The sequence below is a fragment of the Hemicordylus capensis genome, chromosome 8 (genome assembly GCF_027244095.1).
Source record: "Hemicordylus capensis ecotype Gifberg chromosome 8, rHemCap1.1.pri, whole genome shotgun sequence".
NCBI classification, from domain to species: Eukaryota; Metazoa; Chordata; class Lepidosauria; order Squamata; family Cordylidae; genus Hemicordylus; species Hemicordylus capensis.
In genome coordinates, this window is record NC_069664.1 from 30,288,916 (window position 1) to 30,313,874 (window position 24,959).

The 24,959-nt window shown below is 46.5% G+C and overlaps 1 protein-coding gene across 6 annotated transcripts in view; it reads left to right on the forward strand.

The window, feature by feature from the left end:
* Window positions 1–925: 925 nt before the first annotated feature.
* Window positions 926–24,959, forward strand: part of NCAM1 (neural cell adhesion molecule 1) — a 206,898-nt gene continuing 182,864 nt past the window's right edge. For 2 of the 6 annotated variants that reach the window (XM_053270209.1, XM_053270210.1), the window contains exon 1: window positions 944–1,361. In XM_053270209.1, the coding sequence (XP_053126184.1) occupies window positions 1,304–1,361 (58 nt within the window). In that variant the 5' untranslated portion in view covers window positions 944–1,303. Of the gene's footprint in view, window positions 1,362–24,959 lie in introns of all 6 variants that reach the window. The other 4 variants (XM_053270205.1, XM_053270206.1, XM_053270207.1 and 1 more) reach the window with 4 other exon arrangements.

Below are 24,959 nucleotides of genomic sequence, written 5' to 3' on the forward strand. Positions count from 1 at the left end.
TTTGCAGACAAGGCCTGAGTTAGTTGCTTTATTTCTCTGAGTGCTTGGGACTCTTGAATAAGCACAGTGATCAAATATCCAGATCTCTTGGCTGGAAGAGCTGCAGGTTGGATTCTGGCACAACGGCTTGTTTGAGGTGTGGGAGCAGATTTAAGTGGGGGCGGGGGATCCCAGGCTGGCCTCTGCCTTTGCTGCAGGGGGCTCTCCTTGCTCAGGGCCTCTATCAGGAGCTGGCGTTGCTGGGCGGCAGACACGGCCCCCATCCATGGGGCTCTGTTCCTGAAGCAGTGACAGGAGAGAGACAAGCAAGTGAATGGCCACGGCTCACCCTTCCCTGGATTGGTCCCAGGAGGCAAGCAAGTGGTGGGCACCAGCAAGGCTCCAGCCCCCTCTCGTCCCAAAGCTGGGGGCCTTTTTGTTGTTGCTCTCCTTATGATGCTCTTGGGCCAGTTTGTTTGCGGCCACTGAGGTCTGCATGTTTTCAAACAAGTCTGACGATAACAATAAACAATTGATTGCTTTGCCATTTATTGTTATACAAAACAATTTATTGTTAGCCACTAGGAGCGCCTCGCAGCCTGATTGGGCAGAGCAAAACATCCCTGATTTTTTTTTTTTTTTTTTGGCAAAACAGCTCAGCCAAGAAGACCCCAAGTCAACTCTTCTCGGACTTCTTTTCCGTTAAAGAAACAGTGCTACCATTTCCTGACGCGCAGTAGAAAACGCATGTCTAAATAGTCGCCGGCATGCTTTTTCTGCAGCTGGTGCATTGCCTCCCCCCCTCCTCCCAAGGAAATCCAAATGCCATTCGCCCTCCGGAGTGGGAAGGAATCCCGATCCTCCAAGACCCAGGCCGCCTTTTGCAAGCGGTTGCATCGGCTTCTCCAGGCTCTCGTGCTCCTCTCTCCCTCTCTCTCTCCAGTCTTCCTTGATGCCTCTTGCACGGCACTATTTGTGGCCAGTCTGGGTGGAAGGACACAGTGAGGTGCCGCGCCCCTCCTCCCTCGCCAGCCCCACCGAAGCCAATCCAGGGCGGCGCAGGGATCTCTTGCCGTGCCTGGGTGCTGAGGCCAGGACTGTCACTCATTCTCTGATCATCTCCTGAAAGCATCTAGGAGCCGCTGCCAAAATAACAATAACAATAATCCAAACCACACGCTAATTCTGGGGACTTTCCTCCTTCTTCGTCTGAACGCCTCCTGCTCGCCTTGCACCTGAATCTCCCGCCTTCAGCCGCCCAGGTTCCTACTGAAGGGCGGGGGGGATCTATCTGGCAGCAAAAGTTCCTCTCGCCATCCCGCTGATGACAATGCTGGGAAGCCAGAACCTCGCCTGGACTTTGCTCTTCTTCGGGACCGCAGGTACACTCCGCATTGTTGCATTCCTGGGGCGGTGAGCGTCTTTTTTGCGGGGGGGGGGGGGTTGGTGCACAAGAGAGTGATGGAAAATGCACAGCCTCCGCTTGACTGGATGCGATTTTCCTAGACAGTTCCGCCTGCCCTGCAGCAAGGGACGAGAGATGTGGCTGCTTGTGGCCAAACAGGGCTCTTCGTCGCCTCCTCGGTGGGCTTGATGCTCCGCACGGGTGCCTCTGTGTGTGTGTGTAGTGTGGAGAATTCCTGGAGGTTTGGTTTGGACGCGCCGAGGCAAGCGCGGCTGCATTTGGGCTTGAGCGGTGCCCCGTCTCCCCCAGGGCTCTTTTGCTTGCGTCCATTTCCAAAGGTGCATTGGGGTGATGCTCTCTCTCCCCCCCCCGCCCCACGCCCTGCTTGGAGGGGGGTGATATTAGGAGGCGCCTGGCTTGGGGAGGGACTGCTGCTCCCACAGCCCTTCATGCTGAGAGAGCCCCTCCAGGCAGGATCGGGGGGCTAAACCAACTCCAGCATGTACAGCACAAACAATGGGGTTGGGGGCAGGGGAGGGAGGGGGGGGCCCTGATGTTTAAAAATGGTTTGTTTGCCATTGGTGTCTGTGATTGATAAATAAAATAAATAAATAGCCAGGGGTCCTCCTTGTGGTGGGGTTGCTTGCCTGTCAGACTTTTAACGGTGTGCAAAACAGAGCAAGACGGGCGGTGGAGGAGAGAAAACCTCGGCATGGAAGGGGTCCAGGGCAGGGCGGGGAGCTGGAGAGTTGCGGGGTGGGGGTGGGGGGGATTCGGGCTGGCTCCTTCCGTGGGCATCGCGCAGGCTGGGGCTGGCGAGCGGCAGCTTCTTCGCAACATTGTTCTCATTCAAACGCGCAGGAGGAATCGAGGGATTGGCTGGCCCGGGGGGGGGGGCGCAGTCATTGAAGCTGGTCCGGTTTGACAGGAGAAAGTGGGGAAGGGCGTGAGCCTGGCGCGGGCCTGGCGCGGGCAGGGAGAGAGGATGCTAAGGGCAGGGGTGTGTGTGTGTGTTGCGGGGAGGGGACGACAGCAGATTGGCCTCGTCTCTCCCCTCACCCCCCCCCCCCGGATGCTGAGTCTTGTCTGCTGCCAATTGCAGACAATGGAGAAAGGAGGGAGGGAGGGCGAGGGTGGGGAGGGGGCGGGATGAGGATGCTGCGTGCGATGTGTTAATGGTGCCGCCGTGTGAGCTGCGGGGAGGGCTGAGGAGGAGGAGGAGGAGGAGAGGAAACCTCTTCTGCCCACCCCACCTCAGCCTTTGGGGTTGTTTATTTCTCCCATGCATCGCATCGCGAAAGACTGCCGTGAACCACCCTCCCCCCGCCATTTATTTATTTATTTATTTATTTCCAGAGATGCAAACATTGCAAAGGGGGGGGGGGAGAAGAAAGAGGGCGCCTCTTGCACAGAGAATTCCGGGCTGTTGCAAAACGCACAGCGCGCGCGCGCACCACACACACACACACACACACACACACTGACAGACCAGGGAGCGCAGTAGTTGTTGCACGGGGGGCACCAGGTGGGGCTGGGCTTTTGCAAGACATGAAATGAAACCTTGTTCGTTGGAGGAGGAGAAGCCAAGCCTGGTGGCGGAGAGGGCAAAACAACATCTCCCCCCCCGCCCCGCCCTGGCCACCAGCCCTTGTGTGCTGCTGCTGCGCGCATTGCAAGAGACCGAGCGCGCGCTGCTGCTGCTGCTGGGGTTGGCGGGGTGGGGGGCGGAGGAGAGCGGCGCGCGCGAGCCCCGGGGCCGGGGCGGGGTGGCGGGCTGGAGGAGGCGGCGGCCTCGGCCAATCGGAGCCCGGCAGAGCCCGGGCGGGAAACGCCGTTGGGGTCTCTCTCTTTTTGGATGGCCCAACGTTCCCAGCAGCCCCTCCCCCCCCCCCCAGCAACGGGCACAGCGCTTACCTCAGCCAGGGCGGCGGCGGCGGCTGCTGCCCCGCACCCCCCCCCCCCGCGAGCCCCCCTGGCAGCCTCTACAATGACAGCTGCTGCTGCTGCGCCCCCCCCGCCCCCAATATCCATCCCTGCAGGAATGCCACGCAGTGTCTTGGAGGGGCTGGTGCTGCAATGGTCGTTTCTCCTCATGCAGTCAGGTCTCTGGCTCCTGCGTCCAGCTGCCTGCCTGCCGAAAGGGGACAGAGGCAGCTGTCATATACTGAGTCAGACCCTGGGTCCGTCCAGCTCCGTATTGCCTTCACAGACTGGCAGCGGCGTCTTCTCCAAGGCTGCAGGCAGCAGTCTCTCCCAGCCCTCTCCTGGAGATGCCTTGGAGCAACGGGCTTGGAAGCTGGTTGCTCTTCCCAGAGCGGCTCCGTCATCCCCTCAAGGGGAAGCTCTCCCAGTGCTCACTCTCCCAGTCCCCCCTTCAAATCCAAACCAGGGTGGACCCTGCTTAGCTGAGGGGACAAGTCGTGCTGGCTACCGCAAGACCAGCTCTCCTCCCTTGCAGTCCCTAGATTCCAGGGGGCATGAGGTAGAGAACCCCACCTCCACGCCCGGCCACGGCTGAGGCGCCTTCCTTTCCACAAGTCATGTCTCACGTGAGAGCCACACTGGCCGAGGATGGCTTTAGGGGGTACGAAGCTTCTCCACCGCAGCCACACTTGGCATTGGAAATAATGCCTCAGCTGAAGACCCACATTAGAAAGGTCTCCCACTTAATTGCATGTAGAAGAAGCGCTTGCGGCACCTGGCACTCTTAGGGACATAAGTTGCACAGGAGCCTAGCTAGGGGAGAGAGGACCCGTGTTCGCTCCTCTCCCCAGCAGCCCCTCGGAGTGAGGGAGATAATGGAAGAGGAAATAGCGAGGGGTGGAGCAGGGGGGCCCTCAGGAGCTGGGGGGCCGGGGTTCTTTGAACCCGTCTGCTCAATCGTAGCTACAGCCCTGAAACTGCATTCTGCCGAGTCAGACCCTTGGTGGCTCTTGCTCAGTCTTGTCTACACAGACTGGCAGTGGCTCTCCAAGGTTTCAGGCAAGAGTCTCTGCCAGCCCTGTTTTGGAGATGCCGTCAGGGAGTGAATGTGGGACCTTCTGCATGCAAAGCAGATGCTCTTATCACCACTGAGTGACAGCCCTTTCCCTATATGGGCAGGACGTCCCCATGACATATAGCATCACCTGAAACATCATCATTAACAGAGACCCCATAACACTCAAGTTGTTGACCTGGTCCAAAGGCCTGGAGCAAAAGAAGCCCTTTCAAGTCAAGCTTCAGTGAAACATCTCACCAATAACACCTGAGGAACAGGTGAACTTGCCTTCTACTGAGTCAGCTCAGGATTGTCTGCTCTTGATTGGCAGCAGCTCTTCAGGGTTTGGGGCAGGGCGCTTCCTAGTCCTGTTATCTGTGCGGCAGTCTGCAGATGCCTTGGATTGAACCTGAGACTTCTTGCATCTCAAGCATGTGAGTATGACCCTTCATCTTTACACTCTGCTATGTCTCGCAGAAGAAATTGTGTCCAGTCACAACTGACTACCTTATCAACTACTGAGGTTCAAAGATGGCCTGCAAAGCAGTATTGTATCAGCTGCCATGGTGACCCCACCTTGCCATAAGCCAGGGCTGAACAGCCCTCGAGCTGTTTTTGGACTGCAGCTTCCATCATTCCTAACCACAGTGCAATAGTTGGGGATAATGGGAGCCACAGTCCAGCATCAGTAGGAGGGACCAAGTTGTACAGCCTTGCTATAAGGCAAACACAGCACCACCAGGTCATCCCTCTTCAGTCCCACAGCTACAACACTTAATCCTAAAGAAACCTTACAGTAATCCCACCATGTTGCTTTAGCATCTATGAGACTCATCTCTGTTGAAATCCTGTGAATATATTATTGCCAGTCCTGATGTGGATGAGAGACCCAAGTATGGATCAGCCATTGTAACATCCCTGTTTATGTTAGAATTTATGCCATGAACACGAGACCATAATGCTTGACCTCTGAAAGAAATTAACCTAGTTTGAATTACCAGTGCTGGTTCAGTATTCCTAAACATGGATTAGCATTCCCCTTTACTGCTTGAAAATGTGAAGGGAAAATGATTCCAGGCCTTTATGAGGTAACTAATCTGGATTAAGTGATTTTGTAACATCACTCCAAACTGGAAGTTGTATTGTCATGGGCCGTTCAGTCTAGGTGCTCCCTAGACTGAAAATGTACAGGAGAGATACACAGGTAGGCTGAAGCTCCAGGAAGGGAGAGTCTCTAGCTTCTATGGTAAACTGCAAGTGGAAGCCATTGCTCTTTGTCTTGTTCAGTCCTTTGCTGAGGTTTCCTGCCACCATGCCCAGTGTTGATGAGAGACCACACTCAACCAGTGCAACACAATATAAAACATCACAAGCTCTGCAATCAGCCACTGTATACATTCCACATCTCCTCAAAGCACTGCCATGTTCTAAAATCAGTCATGTCCCACATGTCTAACATCACATGACTGCCATATCCAGAACTGCAAATAGGCTTCATAGCCAACTTAGACTGCTATTGTTTTATCAGATATCACTGAAAATTCACCCTGATTAACACGCTGCCCCTCATCTCTGCTACATAACAGGCCAGCCCATCCGATGCTGGTCACCACCTCTACAACAGTCCTACCCAGTCAATATTTCATGAGGTCTCCATGAAAATCTTAGACCATTGCTACATCAACATGGATGTACACTTGAAACTATTTCACACAGAGTATTAGTTGCCCTGAGAGGTTTCTTGACATGAATAGTAGCATATACATCTTTCTATCTTGTATACTGTATATATAATTCTCTTAAATGTTCCCATCGCTAATCCCATGCGTGGCAGATCTCGTGAGAGTTCATGAGCGAGCTGCTGATTAGTGGTGGGGACAGGCAGAAAGAAACTGCTGGCAAGGAGAATGGCCGAGCAGCCAGGGAGGAGAAGCAGTGGCCAGACTGGTCGGCCGGCCATCAAGGGAGGAGAAGCGGCAGCTGGAGAAGTGGTGGTCTGGCCAGCCAGCCGCTGAGAGAGGAGAAGCAGTGGCCCAGCCGGCCGCCAAGGGAGCACGAAATGGGGCTGAAAGAGGGGGGAGCACAAACTGGGGCTGAAGGGGGGAGCGCAAAATGAAGATGGGGGAAGATAGAACTAGGGGTGCTGGTGCTCTGCGCTAGGTCAGCTAGTTTAATAATATTTTAACCATCAGTCTCTCAAAATGCATGTACTATACAGCATCAGCATGGTTAAAAAGTGGGCTTTTCAATACTGTTTTTATTGTATGGTTTTTGTAAAACATATTTTATTCCCATATGTAGTGCTTGAGTGCAAAAGTCCAGATATATGGTTGTTAGTGTATATTTGCTACAGGTTATTTAACCTAAAGTAAAAGGTCAGGAAGATTCTCTTCACATCTACTTACCTCCATTTCCTCCTACAGAGTAACCCCATAACTGACAACAGTTCTCTTCTTCCTCCATAGTTACATTTCTTTCCAAGCCATTACCACAGAGATTTGGAAATGAACACATGTAGTGATTGGCACCCACCAGTATTAGCATAGTCATTGTTGCTGGGCCTCCAGTCTTGGACTAGAAAAATATCTTTAAAATTCTTAGGTGCCAACATTGTCCGGATTTTTCCACCCTACTCCCTGGACATCCTGTCTTCCAAATAAAGCCACCAAACCCCAACATTATCCTATTAATTCCAGGCCATCTTCATCACAGCCTTCTGTAACTAGCTGTTGTCACACTGTGCCATGACCACCTTCACTGTGCACATCCGCCTAACAGGATGTGGTTTGTCCTAATACCTAAATCCCCACCACACACATTGCCCAAGTATGATAGATAACAGCCTGCTCTTAAATGCTACTAGCTCTTGATTTCTTCCTCAATAAACCACAATTGGCTACTGCTTCATATGTTTACTGCTCCTAATCTGCTTCAGGAAAGCTGTTGAACCAGCCCTCAATTATATATATAAACCTGTTGACTTGTTCTTGCTCTAACCTTGGTCTTTTCTCCCGCTAGTAGATACTTGACCATGGCAGCGGCTTCCTCCTTTTAACTCCTTGACTCCTTGGTTGCCATGTACTCACTAAAATCCATCTACAATTAGTAAGGACTTCATCCTTAGCTCCATCCGGCCTTTCCCCCCTCTCCTGCCTTTCCTCCAAACTCCTAAACTTCCACCTTGTTTTAATGGCAAACAAATGTTTGTGTATTTGTATTTATCATTGCAGATTTGTCAGTTTCAGATTGTGTGCAATTATTGCACTAAACAAACCTGTCACAGGAAACCACCATCACCAAATACCAGCCTTATTGTCTAATTCTGTCCCTTATTATATGAATTATATTTTAGGGAATAAGGAGTTTCAGAAATGAACTCCTACATGTCATGTACAATAATGACCATTGAGTTGTCTTGAGGATCTGGACCACTCTCATACAGGAGTTCAACCTGAACAGAGAATCTAATTAACATTAATTAGATTAATTCCACATTAATTAACATTAAATGTGGAAATCAAACACGAATGGTGATGAGAATAGCAGTTATGCTTGGAGCACAAGGGGCTTGCTTTAATTTCCTAAGGCTTAAATCCCCTGGGGGGAGAGGGGAATGGCTGTGAGTAAAAGAAAAGCAACATGCTGAAAGGAGAGGGCTATCAAACCATATTATGCCAATTAAAGACAAAATACTTCTCCTGTTTACAGTAGCTTATATGAAGACAGAAGCAGGAGATAGATGACCGGGTGTGGTGGGAGTAATGAAGCAGCCTTCCATAGAGGTCTGTCCCAGCTGTGATCACCCGGTGGGGTAGGGACAAAGGCTTCTCTTGTACACGCACACACACACACACCGCCCCAGCACTTCTTTCAAAATCACCCTTCCTTTTGTCTACATGTTCTGTGTCTGGGGTGTATTGACACTCTAATTTACTTTCCAAATTAACACAACATTTCTTCCATAACGCAGACCTTGATTTATAGAGCCAACAGATGGCACTTCTCCTTGCATTCACATGCCAAAAACTGTACTGTTTCTTAGATAATAGAGAACTTTTGCTATAATCCTTGCCCATATTGACACACAGACCTGAGGATTTCAGACTTGACCATTTGGCTTTTCTTCCCCCTTTTAAAGGTACACTTTAAATTAATGTTAGTTTAATTAATTTCAGAGTGTTGATCCTTTCAAAGACTATGGCTGCTTTCCAGCTTGCAAAATGCCTTCATATTTTTCTGGCTGACCTCTGGATATATATTTTATCAATCCTATGTCTTTTGCCTTAGGGGAAAAATAAAGATTGGCTTCTTACTATTGAGGGACAGCATGAGCTACATAGATATTTTCGTGTCATGGATTTGCATGGGCTGGGTGGTAGGAGATGGGCAGAAACAATTGATGGAATGGGGAGGAGGAAAAGCTGAGGCTGCACCTGCTACCATCAGTCTAGAGGGAACAGCAGCAGCAGTTGAACTAGACAAAAAGCACATTTTATTTTCTTGATATAAAGAGAATACCATCCCTTGTTTTATTGATTACTGAAGATGTTTGAAGTATATGCAATGCCCCACCCCCGCCCTCCTTTAGAGTGCCTGTAGCTTTTGAAGGGGTTTCCCCCTTTTGGTTCTAGAACATCTTTATAGATCATTCAAATGCGAGTAGCAGAATTCTGGTCCATGGAGGCAAATTTATGGACCTACCTGGGTGTGTGTGTATATATATACACACACACAAATACACCGGTGGAGAAATCCCAGGCATCTTTTCACCTAGGATTCCCAAAAGTTCTGGATGTTTTAAAAAGAGTTTCTCTTCATAGGACTGTTGCCTAATGATTTGGAACTCAAAATATTTTTCCAGTCTTATACAATGTTTTGGGGAAAGCAACAGTTGGTGGTATGTACAACGTACATACCATTTCTCTGCTTGTTGGTAAGCAACAAAGGGTATAATTCTGGAGATCTTTGTGCGTGGTAGCAGGGTTCTCAAACTTTGCCACAAGGCACACACTATCATAGTGCTAATTATTATTGGAGGAGGGGCTAAAATGACTAGCTCCTCAGTGGTATTTTGAGGATTTTTCTTCCTCTCTCCCTAAGACTTGGGGTCATCCAATGAAACTGATTGGCAGTAGATTCAAATGGACATAAAGAAGTACGCTATGCAACTCCTAATTTAATATATGGATTTTGCTGCCACTGGACATAGCGATGGCTACCAGCAGCTCATGTTGGGTTGGAATGCAAGCAACCCTGGATGCTGGGTTTAGGTTCTCTTTCTCTCCTCTCCCCTATGTAGCATCTTCTTGTGCATGTAGGTGGACTCAGTTCAGAAGGATGTCTCAGTGGTGTGTCTCACCCTTGATAGTTTGTAAATGGAGTATGGCAGGGTCCCCAGAGTCTCAAACTTGGGTCCCTCAAACTTGGGTCCCCAGATGGTCCGAAGGCCATTGTGCCTGGGGATTATGAGAGCTGAAGTCCAACAACATCTGGGGATCCAAGTTTGAGAACCCCTGGCGTATGGAATTTAGGTTTGGGTTCATATTCTGTGACAGACAAGCATTTACTGGGTGGCCTCTGATGAAACATTCTTCCTCTGTACCCAGCTGGAAAAGCAAGAATAGTAATGGGTTGTTTCAGAGGGTTCTTAGAATAAGTGAGGTAATGGCAATAAATAGACTGTGCACTGAGATTATTTTTCTGAATAAATTATTATTATTAACATGCCTGGTTGGTTGGGCTCTTAAGAATCTGATGCCGGTGCTTAGGAATTTAAAACTCTTACAGAGCACAGTGTAGGAGGGCTCAGCTGCTGTCTGGAAATCTAAAGCTGCTTCCCAAAGAACTGAATCGAGTGCCTAAGAATTGGAAATCTACTTCAAATACAGGGTACATTTGTACTATTTGTACTATATTGTACATGGTGCAATATAGGGCATAAATAATAGTACAGATGAGAGAGTTCAGGTTCAGTGACTCAGTCCAGGGGGCCATTCACATGACCTGCCAGGTGGGGGGAAGGCTTCCCAAACCTGGCCTTCCTCCCAGACTATCAGTTGTTCCTGGTGGGAACGCAGAGCACGCTCTCACGCGATCAGCCTTGCTCTGTGCATTGCGGAGCAGGGTGGATTGATTTGAGACTGGTACTCGTTGTCCCAGGCTCCGTGAATCCTATAATGCAGCTTGCGACACGCATGCTGCATTGTGGGATTTCCCCCAAGAGATGGGTGTTCTGGTGTCCATCTCTCTGTGCAGCCAGGCTGGAAACAGCCCATGCTTGCACATGAACAGGTAGCTGGGGGTAAAGGCACGCTTGCTCTCTTAACCTCAGCTAACAGCTGGGCTAGGCAGCACTGGCCTGCCAGGATCAGGCCTGATCCCAGCGGTTCTCACGCGCTGCCTAACCCAGGCTGGGTGTCCCTTGTCCGGGTTACGCTGTGCACCAGAACAGCCTCCAGATGTAAAAACAAATCATGGTTTGTTGCAAGCATGAGTTTCCATCAGCCTTGGGCTCACTTGCTCTCTGCATTTCTTCTCTTGTTCTTTGCCTGTGAGAGGGAAGAAGATCAGAAGTTTCCATTTGTGGCTTATAACAAGCCTCAGTTTCCTAAATTTGGAAGATTTGGGAAACTGCACTTTGTTGCGAATGGAAGCTTCTAATCTTCTGAGGTTTGTACTTGTAACACTGTTTGTAACAGTGAACTGTGGTTTGTTATTAAAACAGATGTGGAGGCATGCAGTGAATTTAGCTTATCAGGGTTTGGATAAGTGTACATCAGTAATCTTCTTATCTTTAAGACTTTTAAAAAATGTCCTTTTGTAGGTTTTTTTGTTGGGCTCCATTGTAAACTGTGCTGGTCTGTGACCATAATAAAGGAATTGATTGAAAAATGTCCTTTTATTCTTCTTTATATCACGATGGCAAAAGTGGAAAGTAAAGGAAAAGTGTGACAGTTGTGCTGTGTGCATGATGAGTGTTTTGCAGGGAAAGTGTAGCATAATGTGTAGAGCATATCTTGGAGCCTCTTGGGTATGGCTGGGAAATAAACTGCATCTCCCAGGCACTCGTTCAGCCTTCCTTGAGGTTCTTTGCGCATGTCTGAAAAGGATGTCAGTTTGGAACCGAGCAATGCCCTTTCACTTCAGTGAGCTTTGTGCCGGTTTCTGCTGGATTGTGGCTAGCTTGGAAAAGGTGGAAATCCTTGCCCGGACATGCATGCCTTTTGAAAATCATAGGAGCCTATGAAAATCATAGAATCATTTAAAGATTAGAGCTGGACTGGTTGTGTCCCTTTTGTTTGTGGAAGCACCCTGCCAAACCTTAAAGCCATTGCTAATGCAAAGTGATGGAAATGAGTTGGGGTTGGCGGTGGTGCTATTATGCCCTCCCTGTTTGTAGTGTTGAAATGTGGTTTCTATCTCACAGCTGCTCATTAGTAGCATTGCCTTTTGATGTTACCCTGAGTGCCAAATGGCAGGTTTTCAGAAGCTTTTAATACACTGCACTTATAACTGTCTTGCAAAGCGACCACTGAGTGCTGGAATGAAACTTCTATATATTTCAGTTTACAGTGTAAAGGTCCAGTTTTACATCCAAAGGAAAAATATACGATAAAACATTACAGAGTGAATTATTGCTTTGATGACTTTATATGGCAACCCTAGGATTAGAAGAGAGAGACTAAGGTTGAGTTGATATCTCATGATTCCTGTGTGATGACTAAAGTAGATGTAAACAATTTTGCCTGCATGCAACATGGGAAGTAGCATAAACCTCTTGGAAGTAGCAGTCTGGCAAGAAAGAAAGAGGATGGCACACAGTTGCATCCGCAGCTGTAATTCTGTCTGCATTGCAAGTTATTTCTGCTAGGAGTGGCAGGGCAGAGACTAGCAGTGTAACCCTGTTGCTCACCTTCAGCAACAGTGTGGGCAGGATTTAAACCAAGAATGGGCAGGGGCTATACCTGCTTTTTATACTCAACCCACTTTGGACAGCATGCTCCTCCTACATTGCATGAGATAACTGCGTATTGTAAAAGTACTGGAAGATTTTTAATCTCATTACTGTGCATGATACAGACTTGGCTATAGGTTTTACTGGAAGCTCTCCAGTATTCTCACGTGCACCCTCAAACCTTGACTCCTACTTGCAGAAGGCTAAAGATCTTCAAGAAGCTCACATAGGGAAGTAGTTACTTTAACTTAAATGTTTTAAAAATATATTTTAAATGTCACCTGCACAATGCCTCTGGGCTGAAATGGACAAAAAAATAAACACAAATATACATTGCAGCTTCCCTTGCTTACTGAAATACCTGCTCTCTTGGATCAGCTCTCTCCAAGCAGTTCCTTTTATCATTATTACCTACCAGTGAGACAGCCAGCTCACTGGTGATAAGCCAGTCGCATAGAAACATACTCTTACTTCCTGTTGGATTAATCACAAGTGAATGTCTTTTTGCTACGGAATAGATTATATACATTATAATAGCAGGATTCCGGCAAGGAGTTTAGAAGACCTGATTGTTTTAAAGCAACGGGTCATGTTTGCTCAGTGCAGGCCAGCAGCGACCACACCATCCAGGACAGACTGAAGAGGATTTGAGGGGGCCCAGGGTGTGTGGAGGCCCTGGACTTTGGCCCTGAAGTCCAGGGGTAAGAGTGCCACTATCTATATAATTAATCCCTGTAGACGGACCAGGGGGATGCATGGGGATGTGGCAAGCCATGCCCCCCCTGAAGTTGCAACCAGTGGCGGGCCCAGAGGGGTGGACCACTGGCCAGGAGGAGGAGGCGGTGGCGGCGAGTAAAAATGGCGGCGGTGATGAGGTGGGAGGAGGCGGCGGCGGTGGGGAGAAATAATGGTGATAGCTGGTGGCAACGACCCCATGAGGGAGCCCGGCGGCAGTGCACCCTGAAAGAGGAGGCGGGTGGGCAAAAATGGCAGCCAGGGAGCCTGGCGGGGAGAGAAAGCGCTACCAGGGAGCGGGGAAGGAAAGCTGCAGGTGGTGGGAGGAGGATGGGGACCTCCGGAAGGACGGGGAATGGACTGGGGCGGAAGGGAGTGGGGGAGGCGGCGGGGAGAGAAAGCGGCGGAGCCCGGCTGGGCAGAGACAAACTAGTGGTGCAGATGCTATGCGCCGGGTCTGCTAGTGTGTGTCTGTGTGTGCATGCGTGCGCACACACACACACACACACACACACACACACACACACACAGAGTACCAACCTGGTGAAAATAAAACTCTCTACTTTGTGTGGATTATGTCACTTACAAGGCTATTTTCCAGGAATTTCTATGCATCTGTGTTTCCTGTATCCTCCTTAAGATATTGGGGGTTCTTCTTAGCCATGAGTGCTTTCTGTTTTGAGATTGTGTGGATTTGTTTTATGGATTGCAAACCACTGAATTGAATTTTTTTTGTACTTAACTCTCTTTGGCTGGAATCTTATGTACACTTATCTGGAAGATAGTGCCTTTGAACTCAATAGTTCCTTGATGTAGCTCACTGGGCTGTGTCTGCTGTGTTTTCAAGTCCCTAATTTCTGCTTTAACAACTATCTGCTTGACTTCTTGTGAAGCAGGATGGACTCTGGTGTGGAGGAGTGTTGCTTCTCTCCAAATGGGGGCCACACACTTCTCTACCATGGGATGATTATGCTTGGATGCAGGTACTGGCACTGTGGTGACGTTAGTGATCTGTCAGCATCTCGGCCTGTAGTCTCCAAAAGGTGCTTCTCAGCGTATGGGGTGGGTCTCCCTGGGGAGGCTGGCAAAACCATGATTCTGTCTTGATTTTGTGGCTTGGACTGCAGCTTGTTACACTCCACCCAGTGAAGTGTAAGAGGATATGTGCCCCCAGATAAGTACAAATTGCCCTGGGATTTGTGTCAATTACTCTTAAGGGAGGCTTGATCCAATGATTTCTTTATTACAGAGCCTTGACTCTGATCAAGTTTGTTAACTCCTGGCTTAGAATAATTTTTATTCCTGGATTTATCTTGAAAGTACAAGCTTTCTAACCTAGTTAGAAGCATGATTTTTAAAAGTGTTAGATTTCAAGGTCAATTCATCTGGGTCTTATTTTTCAACCCCAGTAAGATATTTAGCTGTGTGATGTTCTACTCACACCCAGGATCTCTGTAACAGAGAGGACTGGGTCTCATGATCAGTGAGACCCGGTTCAGCAGGGCTAAGCCTGCTCTCCCCGCACACAAGCAGGAAGGGAACCCTGGGTGACTGGATTGGCCGCCCACACGATTGCCGGCTCCGTGACGGAGCTGGCGGGGGCTGGGGAGCTCAGGGGCCGAACGGAAGCCCCAGTATGAAGAAGCCCCGAGTGGAAGCCCCAGTATGCCCTGCGCGAGCATGCAGGGCATACTGGGGAGACCCCCGGAGCTGGGAGGTGGCTTTTCGCCTCCCCTCTTGGGGTCTGCTCGCGAGTAGCTGCAGTGCGGCTACTCATGATCAGATAGCCTGGGTTTGCGGAGCACTCGCTCTGCAAACCCGGGCTAAGGGGAGGGGTACTTGAACGGGTTACCCGCTCTAGAACCACCGGGCTCGCAGGCGAGCCCGGTGGTTCTCACGATCAGCAAAAATTGGGCTAGCGGAAGCTAGCCCAATTTTTGCTGATCGTGAGAATAGCCCCAGAGTATCCATGTATACAATGAACTGGTTCAAAATCTACTGGAATATATTCACATCAGCTTCAAAAACTGATAGAGGCTAAGCCAACCATTGTTGACCTAAATGGGAATTCCGATAAATTGACCATCTCTTTATTTACAGATCTGGAGGATGCTATTGAGAAAATAAAGTACAAACAGTGTTTTAAAATATTTGGGACTGATTGCAGTGTAGCACCTGGCAGAGCTGAGAGCTCCTGTTAGTTCCATTCTGGATCTCCGATGAGGCAGCTGCAGAGATATGCAGAGCTGTAATGTGAGAGTGGGGGAAGGGAATGTCCTGGCTTAATCAGGCACCAGCTTGAGCAGTGTGAAGAGTGATCCAAAAGAGAAGCCCCCTGCCCCAAATTCTGCATGCAACAATTTTCATAGATCATTGAGTGAACATCAGAAGGGCCAATTGGCCCTCTGTTACTCATTCTGCAGAACTGTTTGATTTTAAAGGCTTTTGGGATGTGAGCCAGTTTGCTGACACATGAACCTTCAAAACACAATTGAAATAAAATCCTTGGAAGACGGAGCAACTGGCAGGCAGTGATTCTCTTACTAAGTAGTGGTTTGAAAATAGATAGTGTCTTTTGTAATGGTGTTCTGCTGAAAAGGATTGGATAAGAACATTTTTACGCTACACTTCTTAAAAGAAAAGAATTACATCTGGCAATTGTGGGATTTAATTCATAGTAAAAGAATGATCCAAGAATAGCCCCATTGGGATTTTGCTGCTATTAATCCGAATGAATACAATGCATTTGCTTTATACTCGCTGGCTAAAATTAGCTGATGTTAAAGGTTTATGTGTTTATGTTTTCCATTTTTATTTGCTGGCATGGGGGAAAATGAAAATTTGCAATGCAGTGCATTTTATTAGCACCTGAGAAAATTACATTCATGGATAAAATAAACAGAAAATGTTATTAGAAAATCTTAAGATGGGGCTTCCAAAGCATGGGCCTTGAATGGTTGCCAAGGAGAGGCTTGGGTTGGCTCATCCCTTGATACCTCCCAGAATGTGTCTTCTTTGGGACCGAAGGGCAAGTCTGTTTAATGTTGCTTTTCAGTGCTAGAGATCAATGGTGTCATTATCCCCCCCACCCCCAAAGCCTTTGACTCTGGTACATGAAAGCGTGTTTTCTTTTGATTGATTGCCCCAAAGCAGAGGATGAATGTAAATGCTGTAAGATGAACTCATTGTGTATGTGTGTGTTTAATCTAAAGGGAATTGGGTGATGCTTGACCTGGGGAGGCTCTCAGTGAAAAACCCTTTAGAGCCAGGCGATGGTTAGTGGAGGTATGAGCTCTTCTTTGACAACCTTTCGTCAGTTTTGCAGACAACTGTTTTCTTGGCACTTTTTAAATTTAACCATATGGATACCTGTGGAAAAAGCTAAAAATGGAGGTGACCATGATATTGTGCATTAGGAAATCAGTGGGCCAGCTCCAGCTTTGGTTTGCCTATGTGAAACTCATGAAGGGTCAAAAGTGTCTTGTTGACTGAAGGAGAGACACAGTGTTTGGATGTCGGTTGTAGAAAGATTTGCTGGGATTGTGTTTGTGAAATACTCCAGGCGTGTTATTCATTGGGAGTCATGGAGGATAAGTCTATCAGTGGCTATTGCCCATTATGACTAAATGTAACCTCCTTGTACAGATACAGTGCACTTCTAGTTGCTGGGTGGAAATGTGGGAAGGCCACAGCCTTCATGTCCTGCTTGTGGACTCCCAAAGGTGTCTACTGTAGTTAGCTACTGCTGGAAAAAATACCAGATCCAATATACCTTGCTTTGATCTGGCATGGCTGTTCTTGTACTCTTGTGTGCTTTATTCCCCCCAACTGAAGGTTGCCAATATATGTTTAACAACTTTTATTTTTCAGGTGCAAATATATTCCTAATCAGCATACAAGTTCCTGGGAAATGGTTTTGAGCACAACTTGTGGTCTGCAAAATAGAAGTAATTATTAGTAGTCAGAAAACTTTAGACATTGCTGAAATGCGTTTGGATGTTGAATGTTGCATGGACCATCCTTAAAATGCCACTGAAAATACTGTGTGAATTTCTTAGCTGACATTTCTTAGGTGTGCAGCTTAACTTGAGTTTTCTGCCTACAAGTGAAATGTTTGAGAAAATGGGGGCACTTGTTTAGAATATTTTGGAATGAGAAATGAGTTGACAATGAAGACAGGCTGTAGGTTCAGTTTGGGCAAAGTATGGCAGTTTGAAGGATCTTAGCTTGGCTGCCTGAAGTTAGATGAGGTGATCTTAAAGTTAAGAAATGGAAAAAGAATAGAGAGATAGAAATTGATTCATAATTTTTTTTAAAGTCCTTGATTCTGAATAGGTTTTCTCATTTCTCACATCTGTTGTCAAAAGCCCAAGCTATAATTTTAAACAATCATATTCTGAAATTCCTTCACTTGTGTGGTACACAGTATTAAAATCACTACTATTGTCCTGTGCATTGTAACTATAAAGCACTGCAAAGAAATCATCAGACTTGCTTGAATAATTTACATTAACATATTGATGTTTAAATGCATTTTCTTAGAGTTTTCAAATATTATGGATTACATTTTGGTTTGAGTGGATTAACTATGTTAGTGTTTCCATTGTTGGGTGTGTATAAGACTGAATTTAAACAGAGAAAGCTAATTTGGTTTTGTTTACAAAATATTGGCAAATTGGCCCAAATGTTTGGTGTTACTGATTGATCTTATGGTTGAAAAGAGAGAGTGAGAATAATTGAAGGAAAATTTGTATGTGTATGTGTTACAGCAATGCTTGTTGGAAATTCTTCACATGCTGCTAAAAAGCAGTCTGTCTTTGCATATTAATCACTCCTTGAAAGGCTGTCTGCATGCACAGAGAAGTCCTATAGTGAGTTAGAGATGGGGGGGGAAGGGGGTCAGAGGGAGGATTGTAATTGTTTCCCCCCCCCTGAAAAGGGTTTTTATTCCATTCAAGTGAAAAAACTGAAAGCAGGAGAATTACTTCAAGGTTTTGTGGACAGAAGAGTCCCCAATTGGTCACTGTGTTTCACATGGAACTTGTAAGCAGCCTGAATGCTGGAGGTGTAGGGTTAAGAGGGGAGTGGTGGTTATGTAATGTGCAGTAAGAAAGCTACTGCGGTTTGCACTGTGTGTTGTAGTCCTTCCTCCCTAGTATGTTTGGTACAGAAGCATAATGGCCTGGTACAAGGTGTGAGCCACCTAATGGCACAGTGGGGAATTAACTTGCCTAGAGAGCAAGAGGTTGCTGGTTCAAATCTCCACTGGTATGTTTCTCAGACTATGGGAAACACCTATATCAGACAGCAGTGATATAGGAAGATGCTGAAAGGCATCATCTCACACTGTGCAGGAGGAGGCAATGGTACCCCTCTTGTATTCTACCAAAGAAAACAACTGGGCTCTGTGGGCGCCAGGAGTCTACATCGACTTGACAGCACAACTTTACTTTACTTACAAGATGTGAGTAGAAAGGGGTTGCTACAATGTTGTGTAGAATGGATAGTATCTTTTCACCTACATGTTGTGTATATTGTACGCTGGTGGTTCCTGAAAGCAGATGTTCCCTGCACATCTGTCCATCATCTGATTTATGCCCTGCATTTCAATCATATTATCTTTGTGGTGGTTTATAACCAGTGTTCCCTGTAACAGGGATTCCCAGATGTTGCTGACTACAACTCCCAGCATGCTCAGCAGCAGTGGCCTTTGGCTGAGGATTATGAGAGTCATTATCAACATCATTATCAAAACAGGATATAGTCTCTTCTAGATGACCCAGAGACCAACCTGGCTGCCGCATTCTGTACCAAGTGTAGTTTCTGAACTACACACAAGGACAGCCCCACAGAGAGCTCATTGCAGTAATCTAGTCTGGAGGTTACCAGCATATGTACCACTGTTCTGAGGTCGTTTATCTCAAGAAATGGATGCAGCTGGAGTATCAACCGAAGCTGATAGAAGAGCTGATGCGCTTGATGGACATATGAACTACCTTACACAGAGTCAGATTCTTGGTCCATCTAGGTGTGTATTATCTACAGAGACTGGCGATGACTCTCCAGGGTTTCAGAGGGGGTCTTTTACAATACAACAAATATTTATACACCACCTTTCAACTAAAGTTTCCAAAACGGTTTACACAGATATAAATAAATAAAATGGCTTCCTGTCCCCAAAGGGCTCACAATCTGAAAGAGAAAGAAAGAAACAAACAAACATAAAATAGACACCAACAACAGCCACTGGAGGGATACTGTGTTGAGGATGGATAGGGCCAGTTGCTCTCCCCCTGCTAAAAAAAGAGAATCACCACTTTTAAAAGGTGCCTCTTTGCTCAGTTAGCACTTTTTGACTTGCTTGTTTGTTTCACAGAGTTCTCTTCTGGTTCAAAAGGCTAGTACATGTGCACTGGTAGTGCAGTGTGCTTGCGCCATGTTGGTATAATGCTCACTTGGGAATAGGAGAGGGATTTAGATCGGGATGGGGAGCAGCAACCACAGAGAGCATTTGTAAGAAACATTTGAAAGACATCCCCCCCCCACCCCGAACATACATGCCAAATAAAAAGGCAGCATGGTAGGTATTCTGGTCGCATAAGCCACAGAAACCTGCAAGAGTTTTAAGAACTTTTGCACATGAAGACTACAAAGCTGCTTGAACAGCAGGCCCTCATATGCGGAATCTCATTTATATTTGGAGCTGGGAAGAACTTCTGGGTGGAATGGCACTCTATTCATAAAACAGCTGAGCTGGGCAAACTTGTATTCTGCACGAGACAAAAGTAAACATCAGTGACATCTCTAGAAGGAACTCTGGACCCAGTACCTGTGGAAATAGAAAGAGATATATCCCTATATATAGACAGAGATAGATACATTTTCAGTGTGTTTGAAGCTTAATAAATACTTTCGATTCTTTTTCCCCCCTAATTCCCTTGAGTTGATTTACATGGCATTACAATAGCAGTGACAATGATAAATAAGCTTGTAATAATCATGTCATTCTACAGACTATAAATCCATGATTTGGAGCTCAAATATGCAAAGGCACTATTAGATAATTAAATATTTCAAAGAAGCTGGCATTCTTGCAAATGAGTAGTTATTGGGAAAAACACAACCAGTGTTTGATATACAAAAGTAGCATTTAATGAAGTGGGAGCCACCACATTTTCTTCTCAAGTGCCCTGACACTCTTGTAAGCCTCGACAAATGGCAAGAATTAAATTCCTTTAAATGTATTTCAGTTTTCTGGATTGTCAAAATAAAATCCCTTAGAAATAGAATATGATGGTAAGAAATGCAAAGTGCCACTTAGAAGACTATGCAATAATTCTTTAAGAGCTTGAGAATTTCATATGTTCCTTGTGATGCATTCTTTTTTAAAAAAATAGATTTTAAAGACTTTTAATATTAATTACACATCTCCCAGGCACTTGGTAGCTTGACATGCCTAAAAATCTTGCTATTTTTCTAATATTATCTACAAGTTTGAATTCTTAAACTTGAGTCTGGATCCTAAGAATGTGAAATAATCTTTTTCAGCCTAAACTTCCTCATTGCTAGTCAATGTACTTCTGACACATGGGTGGCTGAAGTGGAAATACCTATAGATAAAGTAGATATATGGAAAGGGTTCTGCTTTTTTAGCCTTTCTCAAATTTATAACAGTTTTAAAGGGAAAGAGACTGTTCTCACGTGCAGCCTAACCCAGGCTAGAGATGCCCAGCCTGTGTTAGGCTGCATGTGAGGACCGCCAGGATTGGGCATGATCCCAGCAGGGCAGCGCTGCCTAGTCCCACTTCTTAGCCCAGCTGTTAGCTGAGGTTAAGGGAGGAAGCGCTCCATTAACCTGGGTTAAGAGACGGGTGCCTAGAGCGTTCATCTTTGGGGGGAATCCCCCAATGCATTGTGGGATTCATGGATGCTGGGAAAATGAGTCCTGTTCTCTATTTACCAGCACTGCCAAGAGCAGTGTGGAGATTCGTCCGTGTTGCTCTTGACAGTGCTGGTTGTCACCCAGGCTTTGAGCAGTCATCTGGGGGAAGGTAGGTTGAACCCTGCCTCCCCCCTCCCCACCTGCCCAACTGTGTGCGCAGTCATGTGAACAGCTCCATAAACTTTGTTAATAAAACACACTTTTATTTATTTTATTCTATGTATTTTATTTATTTTGTCTAGTTGAAGTGATTCTATGAATTGTTAGCTGTGACATTTTTTGTGGTCTCCGACATATCCAATTTATTTTGGGACCTTTGAAGCTTTTGGGCACATCCGTACGAGTACTGGTCCCATTGAAATGAATGAGGTTGCACAAGGAACGAGGAGAGCAAGGATGCTTTTGAGAGTGTGTCCCATTTGGTTTGGTGACTGATGAACCTGTCTTGTCTACCCTTTAAAAAAAATTGTTGGTGAGCTTGTGTGAGTCCATGTGCATGGTTTGTGATCTATAGAAGGTGGCCAGGATGGTGGTGTCATCAGTTATGACAAGGTGCAAAAGAAACCATTTTGCCCAAATGTGGCAACTGTGTGGGTTGTGCAAACCACTGCACGCTCTCAAACCAGAACCCCAAATCATTGTTTGTTCTTGGGCTAGGATCATGGTTAGCGGGCAAACTATGCCTTGCACAAACCATAGTTTGCATTCAGGTGAAATAGGAAATCATGATTTGCTGCAAGTGAGAAGCAGAAGCTTCTAATCTGTGCCCACTGTGCTTGAAGAGCAGGAGAGGAAGGAGCATGTAGGTCGGAGGCTTGTTATTCCTCATTCTCTTTGTCATTAACATCTGACCTGAGCCTACCACTCTGTTCTTGTCCCATGTCTATTTCCTTGCATTGGATCCCCATTTCCTTCAACCCTCCTTTAGGAGGTTAGGGGATCTTGTTACAATTCACAGGCCCGCTCACCCGGATGAGCAACAGAGCCTGTGAACAACTTGCAGATTTATGTGCCACGTCGCTCTCCTATGCAATTATTCTTTACATACAGTCATAAAACAATTGAGAAGGAGAACAGGTGGGTGTGATCATCGCTCTGAGAACAGGAAACAGGGAAGCATCCCATAACAACAAAAAGGAAGGGTCAGAACTCTTGTTTGGAAAAGGCAGTGAGCCGAAAAGGAAATATTGGCTTAATGCCAATTATCTTTATTTAGCAGGGGGAGAATAACTGGCCCTCTCCACCCCCAGCACAGCATCCCTCCAGTGACTGTTGCTGGTGTCTATCGTATGTTTCTTTTAGATTGTGAGCCCTTTGGGGACAGGGATCCTTATTTATTTATTATTTCTCTGTGTAAACCATCCTGAGCCATTTTTGGAAGGGCGGTATAGAAATCGAATAAATAATAAATAAATAATAAAATACTCATCTTGGAAAGCTATCTTCAAATGCATATTGTTGCAATCATGAGCTCTCTATCTAGACAACTTTTATCCTGAGATGCTCTTAATAGTGGTATAGGGGAATGGGTTTACTCGTAGAGAAGGCATTCAGCAGCTATGGTGGTAGACCATGGGCCACTAAAAAGCTCTTTCTTAGACCACAGTTGGGATTGTCCTGTAAAGCCTTAGCTTATTGCCAGTGAAGGAAATGTCTTACCAGTGATGGATTTTGGAGTTCAAAATGGGAAAGATGGTCCCCAAAGTTCCAGGTTTGTGACAAGACCACTCAGGAGCTAATTCTTAACTGCAGCTTTATTAGATTAAATTCAGAAATAAAGTCTATCACAAGCAAATGCATATTTGGTTAGATAGTTTAGTAATTCTATTTTAAACCAGAACTCCCTAACAATTCAAATCCCCAGGGCCATTTTTAACAAGGGTCATTTGGGAGGAAGTGCTTAGATTTGGGTCACCTTCCCAGTGACAAATACTTAGGTGAAAGACAGACCCTGACTGACTGTTACCTCTGAGGTTTTATACATTCTGGGGGAAAATGTCCACACACTTGCTATCCCCTTTCCTCTTTTCTGCTCATCTTCCCAGATGAGTTTCAAACCCAACTTTTAGAGAGCAATCTCCACTCTTTCCCTGCATATTGGGGGCTTTTCTCAATGCCTGGGGATATTCCAGTGCTCATTGCCCAAGCCATCACCTCCCTTTTTATGTGCTGGGCTATTGCCATGCTAACTTCCTGGCATGTCTTCCCTTGTGGTTTTCTAGCATCCATTCTAACTATTCCCCTAAACCTCTGGTTTTTTGATGCTGTTTTTAAAATTTCCTTCCCAACTTCCTTTTACTCCAGCTTACTCAATGCCATAGTCCTTGGGTTCCAACATGAGCCCCACCCCGATATTGTTGGACCACTCCTTCCATATCCAGGAACTCCTGCCATCTCCATGAGTTCTAACTCATGCTAACTTGCTGTTGTTTCTACCTTTAGTTCAACACCTTATTTCTCTAATTTAGTCTAAAATACTACATCAGGCAAATGGCAAGTATCTTTTTAAGGAGCAACTATAAATGGAACTGCTATGAAAAACATGCTATCTGTGATTCCAGACAGGGATGATCATTTCTCACTGTGGTGGGTGAGATACTCCACAGGAAATGCTAGATTTGGCTTTCGTTGTGCCATCTGATCTATGTTCATGCTTGTTCTGTCTCCAGGGAACCTTACTGCCCTCTTCTTTGCCAGCTCTGACTTTCCTGTGGATCAGCACAATCAGTCTGTAAGCTGTGAAAGTTGAGTGCATCCCCACATTGCTATGGAGACAGATTTGGGTGATGCCAACAGATTTGGGTGATGTCATTGTGGTACTGAGCCACCTAATGTCTCAGCAAGGAAATAACTTGCCTAGCAAGCAAGAGGTTGCTGGTTTGAATCCCTCTTGGTATGTTTCCCAGACTATGGGAAACACCTATATTGCACAGCAGCAATATAGGAAGATGCTGAAAGGCATCATCTCATACTGAATGGGAGATGGCAATGGTAAACCCCTCCTGTATTCTACCAAAGAAAACCACAGGGCTCTGTGATCACCAAGAGTCAACACCGACTCGATGGCACAACTTTACTTTAGCTTATTGTGGCACTACAGCTTCCCAAATGGCAAAGGCTTCACTGAGATTTATACAACAGCAGGCAACATTGCTGGGTTGCTGTGGCCAACCAGACATGATTCTGTGGTCAGGCCAGGAGATTTTGCAGTTTGTGTGGGTCCTTGCCGAGAGGTACAGTGATGTTTGCAATCCCAACTGATTGTGCCTTTCTGCGTGGATACTGACCTGGGGCCAATTAATATCTTTCTTTCTGAGGTGATGGAGGTCATGTGGTGGTTTTACCCTCTTGAAATTGATTGCCCATTACTGGTGATGGAAGTGTAAGAAATGGCTATGCTACCAATAGCCAATACTGCAAGTTCTTTAATAGTATTCTACCTGGCTACTTTGGAGGGAGAAGTGAGAGAGTGAGGCCCATTCTCTTGGCTTGCTGGGACCAGTTACTGTTTGGCTGTTTCCCTCCCAGAACTATCTCATGGGATGGCCATTGACTCCTCCCGTCCCTTTTCTTCTATGTCTGTTCAGTTGTAGGCTATCATTTTAAAGTGTGAACCACTTGAGTGCAGTGGCAGGAAAGCAGTGAGGCTGTTTTCAGGCAGAGCCTAACCCAGGCTAGGGAAGCCCAGCTGGCATTGGGCTGCATGTGAGAACTTCTGGGATTGGGCCTGATCCAGGTAGGGCAGCCCCACCTAGTCCAGATTTTCAGCACGGCTGTTAGCCGAAGTTAAGGAGTGAGCACTCCCTTAACCCAGGCTCTCTGCTTGTGTGCAGACAGAGAGAGAGAGAATCCCAAGAAGATTCTTCTTGTGTCCCAAGAAGAGAGAGAATGGAGCTGGTGCCTTTCCCAAGGAGGTCCTGTTTCTTGGGGCAATCCCCCAATGCATTGTGTGTGTTGCGCGGTG